Source organism: Salmo salar, chromosome 05 (genome assembly GCF_965601325.2).
Source record: "Salmo salar chromosome 05, fSalSal1, whole genome shotgun sequence".
Taxonomy (NCBI): Eukaryota; Metazoa; Chordata; class Actinopteri; order Salmoniformes; family Salmonidae; genus Salmo; species Salmo salar.
Window position 1 is genome coordinate 26,094,409 of NC_138295.1, and position 10,716 is coordinate 26,105,124.

General features: G+C 41.3%; 1 protein-coding gene across 2 annotated transcripts in view; it reads right to left on the reverse strand.

Annotated features, from left to right (window-relative positions):
• LOC106604548 (phosphatidylinositol glycan anchor biosynthesis class G (EMM blood group)) overlaps window positions 1–10,096 on the reverse strand; it is a 127,027-nt gene extending 116,931 nt beyond the window's left edge. For both annotated transcript variants that reach the window (XM_014199297.3, XM_014199299.3), the window contains exons 1-2: window positions 9,580–10,096; window positions 9,134–9,339 (exon numbers count right to left, since the gene is read on the reverse strand). In XM_014199297.3, the coding sequence (XP_014054772.3) occupies window positions 9,134–9,339; window positions 9,580–9,733 (360 nt within the window). In that variant the 5' untranslated portion in view covers window positions 9,734–10,096. The remainder of the gene's footprint in view (window positions 1–9,133; window positions 9,340–9,579) is intronic.
• Window positions 10,097–10,716: the final 620 nt, after the last annotated feature.

A 10,716-nucleotide genomic window follows, 5' to 3' on the forward strand; every position in this document is an offset into this window, starting at 1 on the left:
AATTTGTTGAGGCGACTCCTTCTCCTGCATAGGATGTGACTGGCAGGGAAAATAAATATGCTTGTTGAGCATTGGAGTCGATGGAGAGAAGAGCTAGTGTTGGGGCCTAGTGGAGGAACAGAGGAAACCAAGGGAAGCCTTGTCTGAGCTCTGGAGGAAGTGAGGACCAGACACATAAGCTTATTAGTCGGTGTCGGAACCAAAGTAATCATCACTAGTATGTTCAGGGAACACGCTGAAACGCAAAATGCATTATTGAGACTTAGCACTAAGGAGGGCCTCAAAAATGCAACTAGCATTGTGTAAGAGTTATAATGGGGGAGGCAGGTAGCCTAGTGGTTAGAGCGTTAGACTAGTAACCGAAAGGTAGCTGGATCAAATCCCCGAGCTGACAAGGTAAAAATCTGTCGTCCTGCCCCTGAACAAGGCAGTTAACCCAATGTTCTCTGGGAGGCCGTCATTGTAAATAAGAATGTGTTCTGAACTGACTTGCCGAGTTAAATAAAGGTTAAATAAAAAATACAAACATTCAAATAAGCTAGGTTCATTACAAACGAGGACAGAGATATGAGCATGTCCTAAAATGGACACCACTGGTGCCTTTATATCAGCAGGCTTATTATACTTTTCCCCAGAGTATTAGTAATGCAGATTATCTGATTGCTTTGTTCTTTTCCCAGGGCATTTTCTTTTAGTCCTACATATTGTCCAGAAACCAATATTCTAAACTCAGCAAAAAAAGAAATGGCCCTTTTTCAGGACCCTGTCTTTCAAAGATAATTCGTAAAAATCCAAATAACTTCACAGATCTTCATCGTAAAGGGTTTAAACACTGTTTCCCATGCTTGTTCAATGAACCATAAACAATTAATGTACATGCACCTGTGGAAAGGTCGTTAAGACACTAACAGCTTACAGACGGTAGGCAATTATGAAAACTTAGGACACTATAGATGCCTTTCTAATGACTCCGAAAAACACCAAATGAAAGATGCCCAGGGTCCCTGCTCATCTGCGTGAACATGCCTTAGGCGTGCTGCAAGGAGGCATGAGGACTGCAGATGTGGCCAGGGAAATCATTTTTAATTTACATACTGTGAGACACCTAAGACAACGCTTCAGGGAGACAGGACGGACAGCTGATCATCCTCGCAGTGGCAGACCACGTGTAACAACACCTGCACAGGATCTGTACATCCGAACATCACACCTGCAGGACAGGTAGAGGATGGCAACAACAACTGCCTGAGTTACACCAGGAAACACACAATCCCTCCATCAGTGCTCAGACTGTCTGCAATAGGCTGAGAGAGGCTGGACTGAGGGCTTGTAGGCCTGTTGTAAGGAGGTCCTCACCAGACATCACCGGCAACAACGTCGCCTATGGGCACAAACCCACTGTCGCTGGACCAGACAGGACTGGCAAAAAGTGCACTTCACTGACGAGTCGCGCTTTTGTCTCACCAGGGGTGATGGTCGGATTCACATTTATCGTTGAAGGAATGAGCGTTACACCAAGGCCTGTACTCTGGAGCGGGGTCGATTTGGAGGTGGAGGGTTCGTCGTGGTCTGGGGCGGTGTGTCACAGCATCATCGGACTGAGCTTGTCATTGCAGGCAAACTCAACACTGTGCGTTACAGGGAAGACATCCTCCTCCCTCATGTGGTACCCTTCCTGCAGGCTCATCCTGACATGACCCTCCAGCATGACAATGCCACCAGCCATACTGCTCGTTCTGTGAGTGATTTCCTGTGTTCTGCCACAGCCAGCAAAGAGCCCAGATCTCAACCCCATTGAGCACGTCTGTGACCTGTTGGATCGGAGGGTGAGGGCTATAGCCATTCCCCCCCGAAATGTCCGGGAACTTGCAGGTGCCTTGGTGGAAGAGTGGGGTAACATCTCACAGCAATAACTGGCAAATCTGGTGCAGTCCATGAGCAGGAGATGCACTGCAGTACTTAATGCAGCTGGTGGCCACACCAGAAACTGACTTACTTTTGACCCCCCTTTGTTCAGGGACACATTATTCCATTTCTGTTAGTCACATGTCTGTGGAACTTGTTCAGTTTATGTCTCAGTTGTTGAATCTTATGTTCATACAAATATTAACACGTTAAGTTTGCAGAAAATAAACGGTGTTGACAGTGAGAGGACCTTTCTTTTTTTGCTGAGTTTATATCCTCCTTCCTGAGCAACTGTCATCTTCATTATTTACTGAAGAGGATGACTAACCACACACACACACACACACACACACACATCACTATGGGTGAACATAACATTCAAGGGAAAGGTACATTGAGATGAAAATGTATAATGGATCTAAAGCAGAACTGAAAGAAACTCCCCATTCTTCCTATTATAATGGAATAAAAAAGGCTAATGTCTGATTTATTGATTGATTTGTCAAAACATCTTTCTCATAATCCCAATGATCCTGATTGGCATTTCACAGGTGGATGAATCCAAATGCTGCAAATCCTTGCAACCCTCATGGAAGTTGTGTCCAATTTAGAGTCATCATGAGCAGACAGGTCTTCACGATTTTGGGCCGGTTTCCCAGACCCAGACTAAGCCTATACAACTGGATATTTACACTGCTGCTACTCGCTGTTTGTTATCTATGCATAGTCACTTCACCCCAACCTACATGTACAAATTACCTCGACTAACCTGTACCCCCCCACATTGACTCGGTACCGCCTGTATATAGCCTCATTATTGTTATTTTATTGTGTTACTTTCTATAATTTTGTTTATTTCTATAATTTTGTTTAACTCTTTCTTGAACTGCACAATTGATTAAGGGCTTGTAAGTAAGCGGTAAGGTATGTTGTATTCGGCACATGTGACAAATAAAGTTTGATTTGATATTAAACTTGCTTAATGAAGATTCTCAATTTAAAGTGGCACTCCTGGAGATTTAGAGATGCCTTGTCTAAATGTTGAGAGCAGATAGACTAATTCCCTTTACTGGAACACATAGGCCTATTCAGGCAAGATATTTCATTTGGAAGAAGTCCACCGAATTCCTTTACTCTTTCTTCCCTCACCAAAACGTCTCTCTTCTAGCAGTATGTTCTTGTTACAGTGAAACTGACGGCTTGGAAATTATACACCGGCAACAAAAACATTTTCCTATGTGTCCATTCCAATGAACGGATATGGATGGGAAAGGCAGAGCTAGAGCTGAGAGGTAATTCTTCAGAAGCAGAAAATTCCTACTGGGAACGGGCAAGTCTTTGGAATGCTAATGAGTTCAATTTGTGCATGTGTAGAGCAAGTTGTCAATCTGAGAAAAATAAACTAAATATTTCCTTCACGCATAAGTGTTTTCAACAGTGCAACCTGAGGGCATGTGTGAAAGCGTTCGTCCCTGATAAGTAGAGATTGACTTTAATTTCCCCATTTCTGGACCAAAGCAAAGCGCAAACGGTCATTGTCGATGATGAGTGCAGTGGCAAACATTTACAATCAGGGAATCATCAAGTACCACTAGTCCTGTGATGAGCTTGTGTTCACTCACTGGTCTTCGCTTAATAACATAGGCTTCACCTCATTTCATTGTTATTAAGTCTGGATCACACACTACCAACTGCAGTATTTGAGACAGCATAGCCAGTAAAGTATGGTGACCCTGAGAAAGACATCCAAAAATAGACAGACCCAAAAATACAGGCTTGGTCTTTACCTCGACACCATATTTTTTTTCAAATGGCCCCAATTTCACCTTTGTCAAAGGAATAAACCATATACAATCTAACTCATAAGAGAACTCCCTTTCTGCAAAGGTCTTCTCAACTCTGATTGGGTGACTTCTGAACACACCGTTGCTTTACCTGCAAAGGCATTATTCTGTCCTGAAAATACTTTCTCTTATCACTTAAGTGGGTAGGAGATGTGAAAATAATCCAGGGAAACTAATTGGAATGGGCCTGTGTGAGTGTATGCCTACTATCAACAACAGGAAACTGGGCCACAAAAGCCTTTCCTATGTGCCTCACAACACAAGAGCAGCTCTAGTCAGAGTACAATTCTGGCAATATATACAGTACCTGTCAAAAGTTTGGACACACCTACTCATTCAAGGGTTTTTCTTTATTTTAACTATTTTCTACATTGTAGAATAATGTTGAAGACAAGAAAACTACAAAATAACACATGGAATCATGTAGTAACCCAAAAAAATTTAACAAATCAAAATATATAGCTACCCTTTGCCTTGTTGCCAGCTTTGCACACTCTTGGAATTCTCTCAACCAGCTTCACCTGCAATGCTTTTCCAACATTGTTGAAGGAGTTCCCACATATGCTGAGCACTTGTTGGCTGCTTTTCCTTCACTCTGCCGCCCAACTCATCCCAAACCATTTCAATTGGGTTGAGGTCAGGTGATTGTGGAGGCCAGGTTATCTGATGCAGCACTCCATCACTCTCCTTGGTCAAATAGCCCTTACACAGCCTGGAGGTGTGTTGGGTTATTGTCCTGTTGAAAAACAAATGATAGTCCCGCTAAGCGCAAACCAGATGGGATGGCGTATCGATGCATAATGCTGTGGAAGCCATGCCGGTTAGGTGTGCCTTGAATTCTAAATAAATCACTGACAGTGTCACTAGCAAAGCACCCCCACACCATTACACCTCCATGCTTTTATGCTGGGAACCACAAATGTGGAGATCATCCGTTCACCTACTCTGCGTCTCACAAAGACACAGCGGTTGGAACCAAAAATCTCAAATTTTCACTCGTCAGACCAAAGGACAGATTTCCACCGGTCTAATGTCCATTGCTCGTGTTTCTTGGCTCAAGCAAGTATATTCTTCTTATTGGTGTCCTTTAGTAGTGGTCCTCATGAGAGCCAGTTTCATCATAGCGCTTGATGGTTTTTGTGACTGCACTTGAAGAAACTTTCAAAGTTCTTGAAATGTTCCTGATTGACTGACCTTCATGTCTTAAAGTAATGATGCACAATCGTTTCTCTTTGTTGTTGCCATAATATGGACTTGGTCTTTTACCAAATAGGCCTATGTTCTGTATACCACCCCTACCTTGTCACAACACAACTGGCTCAAACGTATTAAGAAGGAAAGAAATTCCACAAATTAACAAGGCACACCTGTTAATTGAAAATCATTCTGGGTGACTACCTCATGAAGCTGGTTGAGAGAATGCCACGAGTGTGCAAAGCTGTCTTCAAGGCAAATGATGGCTACTTTGAAGAATCTCAAATATAGTTTTGATTTGTTTAACACTTTTTTGGTTACTACATGATTCCATATGTGTTATTTCATAGTTTTGATGTCTTCACTATTATTCTACAATGTAGAAAATAATAAAAAATAAAGAAAAACCCTGGAATGAGTAGTTTTGACTGGAACTGTATATCCAATGAAATATTTATTTTCCTCAACGATTCTCTCAATTACATCCTTCCCCAAACAGCCTTTTCTGGGATCGTTCCTGTCAGAGAGCCAGAGGCTGGCTGGTGTACTCCTAATGAATGGGCTGGTTCTCTGGGTGATTCTGATTTGAGTTAGTTGGCTGTGTCATACCAGTTGATTGGGTGCACTGCAGTGATTTGGGAAGACGCAGTATTCCATGACTGCAATCTTGCACTGCCATCTTCTGGTAGGAATGAGAACGTCTCAAAGTTCTGCTGATTCTTCTTTACTGCTTATACAGTGTAAGCTATTTGTGGCAGCTGTTTGAATCAAAGTTTACATTGAACATCTAGAATTGACCTATTAGGCCTAATTAGCCTACTTGGTGCTAGATCCATGTTGACATTTTAAAAGTAGAGTAATGTAATCAAATGTCTTCAGAATAAGGTGGTAGAGTACAACTTTTCTGTGTCTCTTTGAACCACATAACCTATAGATTTAATGACCTAAGTGGTGACTAATACGAGAGATGTCAAAGGTTCAGGCTGCTACACAGTCACTATGGAAGCTCTAGTCTAGAGCAGTTGGTTAAATTGTGTTTAGGAACATTTTTAAACTCCATGGTTAAAGTAGTGAGAAATATATGTAATTGTCGTAAAAATCTGTGAGTGTGCTTCATTTACTATCATTCTAAATCTTTAATTATTTTGACATTATGAATCATTTAAATAGGGGTTTGAGCCCTGAATTCTGATTGGCTGAGAGCCGTGGTATATCAGATTATACCATGGGTATAACAAAACTTATTTTTACTACTAATTACATTGGTAACCACTTTATAATAGTAATAAGGCACCTCTGGGTTTGTGGTATATGGCCAATATACAATCGCTAAGGGCTGTATCCAGGCAATCTGCGTTGCGTTGTGCATAAGAACAGCCCTTAGTCGTGGTATATTGGCCATATACCACACCCCCTCGGGCATGATTGCTTAATTATGCTAATTTCCCTATGGTGAACAGGACATGTTACTAGAGACTTAACGTTTTTGCCGCACAACAATTACAGGAAATACACATCCTTTTTACCTCAGATTGGTGATGTTAGTATTAAAATGTATAGTCATCACGATCTCACAAAATCGATTGCTTATAACAGATCAGTATCTCTGGTTTAGTATCAGTGTTCGTGTTGGGACTTAACCCAGCTGTCATTTTCAGACTACAGTGGCTAGGGGGAAAAAAAATGAGGCGCTCCTCCCACAAACATCTCTGGCCTCACATGAATTCATGGATTTGAAGGTTAAGCTATCATTCAAATTAAAGCCAACTGCCATCGCTATTTAGAAACCGACGTGAGGTGTCTATTCATTAACACCTTATGGAACAGCGGGGACTATGAAGCAACACAAACATAGGCATACACACACACGATAGCATACACACACGTACACATGGATTTTGTACTGTATATATATGTGGTAGTGGTGGAGTAGGGGCCTGAGCACACACAGTCAATGTAATGTAATTTTTTTTAAACTGTATAAACTTCCTTAATTTTGCTGGACCCCAGGAAGAGTCCATAATAAATACAAATATACAAACTGTTCACATCCACCTTGTTGGCGAACAGAACATTTTGCAGGTTTAAAGCTTATTTCCTGCAATTATACAATTTTTTGGCATGGTGTAAGGAGAAAATGTTGCCGTTTTAAGGCAAATTTTCTTGCAATTCTATACATTTTGTCATGTCTAATGTGTACTCGTGATATTTGAGTGACTCAAACAAACAACAAAATCTATGGGCTAAAGAAACATAGCTAAAAAAACCTTAGCTGACATGGGCTAGTTGAGCTGGACATTTCTGACAAGTTAAAAATAGCTCTCTAAGGTATGCAACTTTCAAGAGTAAGATGAAAGACGGACTGAGTTCCCCAGCTTTGAGCCTCACACTGTTGTTGAAATTGACCCACTATGCTGTTTACTTTTTTGCATCTACATCATATCGCTGAGTCTACCTTTAATCAATACAGCAAATCAGTTGGGTTAGTTCTCTAAAAAGACATCACTTCACACAGGCTCACATTTGAATTAGAAAAAAAACATTTTAGGACTTTTGTGTTTGGTCTGCTGACGGAGTTCATAATGGTTTACAACTCAATCAATAGGAACTGGGCCCAGCTGGGTGGGTGAACAAGCATCATGCAAGGTTAAACCCTGAACATATAACAACCAATGAAAGGTATACCTGACTGTGTCACAATCACAAAGCAACATATTCACCATAGAAAAGAAAACCCCTGCACACACCATATTACCTCTGCATATTTATTGCAATGTCGTGAGTGTGGGAGTTATCTTTTCTACAATGAAGTTTTAAAGGGCTATAATTCCCATACCACAATTTTTTTTATTTTTGTATTTTTTTTATTTCACCTTTATTTAACCAGGTAGGCCAGTTGAGAAAAAGTTCTCATTTGGCCAAGATAAAGCAAAGCAGTGCGACAAAAACAACACAGAGTTACACATAAACAAACATACAGTCAATAACACAAAAGAAAAGGAAAATAGAAAGATCTATGTACAGTGTGTGCAAATGTAGAAGAGTAGGGAGTTAGGCAATAAATAGGCCATAGAGGCAAAATAATTACAATTTAGCATTAATACTGGAGTGATAGATGTGCAGATGATAATGTGCAAGTAGAGATACTGGGGTACAAAAGAGCAAGAGGGTAAGTAATAATATGGGGATGAGGTAGTCAGGTGTGCTATTTACAGATTGGCTGTGTACAGGTACAGTGATTGGTAAGCTGCTCTGACAGCTGATGCTTAAAATTAGAGAGGGAGATATGACTTCAGCTTCAGAGATTTTTGCAATTAGTTCCAGTCATTGGCAACAGAGAACTGGAAGGAAAGGCAGCCAAAGGAAGTGCTGGCTTTGGGGATGACCAGTGCAATATTCCTGCTGGAGCGCGTGCTACGGGTGGGTGTTGCTATGGTGACCAGTGAGCTGAGATAAGGCGGGCTTTACATAGCAAAGACTTATAGATGACCTGGAGCCAGTGGGTTTGGCGACGGATATGTAGTGAGGGCCAGCCAACGAGAGCATACAGGTCACAGTGGTGGGTAGTGTATGGGGCTTTGGTGATAAAACGGATGGCACTGTGATAAGACTACATCCAGTTTGCTTTGTAGAGTGTTGGGGGCTATTTTGTAAAGGACATCACCGAAGTCAAGGATCGGTAGGATAGTCAGTTTTACAAGGGTATGTTTGGCAGCATGAGAGAAGGAGGCTTTGTTGCGAAATAGGAAGCCAATTCTAGATTTAATTTTGGATTGGAGATGCTTAATGTGAGTCTGGAAGGAGAGTTTACAGTCTAACCAGATACCTAGGTATTTGTTTTTGTCCACATATTCTACATCAGAACCGTCCAGAGTAGTGATGCTAGTCGGGTGGGAGGGTGCGGGCAGCAATCGGTTGTAGAGCATGCACTTAGTTTTACTAGCATTTAAAAGCAGTTGGAGGCCACGGAAGGAGTGTTGTACGGCGTTGAATCTCGTTTGGAGGTTTGTTAGCAGTGTCCAAAGAAGGGCCAGATGTATACAGAATGGTGTCGTCTGCATAGAGGTGAATCAGAGAATCACCAGCAGCAAGAGCAACATCATTGATATAGAGAGAAAAGAGTCAGTCCGAAGAATTGAAACACTGAACCATAAATTAGAGTTAGTTATGGTGGTGTTTTACATTCTTACCTTGATTCTGGGCATTGTAACTGTAGGAGGTCTTGCCTTCGCCACAAAGCTGTGTGTGGAGCCCCTCTCCACCAAGTGCCTGATGTATGGCATGTATTTTCTCCCATTTGGACCAAACACAAAGTCCTCCCTGAGAGCATCGATCAACACTATCACTACTCTCTTGAAAAGGGCGTCCGGGACTTTGGACGAGTTGAGGGATCTCCCTGCAATGCCAAAGAAAATGCCAGTTACCAACACATTATAGCCATTGTAGACAACACTGAGGAACAAATGGGTAGGATAGCATTTATTCTGTGTGCAAAATAATGACTGTATTACCTTGTCATTCAAGCAATTAGTTAGCTAGCTATCCAATGCACAACATCAACATAGCTAGCTGAGAGCACAGTATAACAATATCACACTAATTGGGAGTATAGCTAGATCATGTCAACACAACATACCGGTAAAGGGTTCAGGCGGAACATCTGACAACTTGCTCTTCGATGAAAAAGAAGATTTGATAGGGACTGGGAAAAATCCCCTAAGAAACAAGGCAATGCCTAACACTTCCAGTATGAGACAAAAACAGGCAAAAACAGACGACCGTATCCTCATTTTGCTGACTGGCTGGCTTGCTAGCCGACTGCTTTGATATGAAAGGATACACGTTTTCTTGACAACAGCGTTTGAATTAATCCTCTGACTCTTGCACTAGCTACACTGATAGCTAACGTTAGCTAGCTAGAGCTTGCTTGCTTGCTCGCAGTTAGCTTGCTGTAATGAATGGCTCTCCCACCGACTAGTTCGCTAACTCGCCCCAATTTTGCAAAATTCGTTTTTCTTTACAATAACAAACAAAACATTTTGTGGCATATTCAACACCACTGCAAAACATGTGTTTACACCAGTTGAAAAATTATTTCAGGAGCTTAAGCTGTCAACTGGTGTTTTGACTCATGTCCGTGTTGGGTTAAACCAGCTACGGGTAGTCGAAGCAGTCAAAGAATGTACATGACATTTGTGTAAACTTCGAGAATAATCACAATACGTCCAATGATTTATATACACATCATTGAGTGAAACATGTTTTGAAATGATTCAAGCTATTGTCGATATTTGTGATTTTAAGTTAAATATATATTTGTGATTTTTTAAATAAAGACAAGTTAAATGTATTACATGTTTGTGATATGTTGAATGGTCAAAATATTGATTTGTAGGTAGGCATTGTAATGTTAGGTAAAATAGTGTAGCTAGGCCAACCTTTTTGGATACAACATAAAACAGCTTGTGGTTTGCTGTAATGATTTATTTTGTAAAGCTCTGAGGTGAAGGTTCCCCTGGGTACAAATCTAAAATCAGCTCCCTCCCCCAATTCTAACCTTAATGTTCTACGCCAGTCTCCTTTTCAGCTCATTTATCACCTGATGTATTTTACCGTTATTTTACCAGGTAAGTTGACTGAGAACACATTCTCATTTACAGCAACAACCTGGGGAATAGTTTCAGGGGAGAGGAGGGGGATGAATGAGCCAATTGTAAGCTGGGGATGATTAGGTGGCTGTGATGGTATGAGGGCGAGATTGGGAATTTAGCCA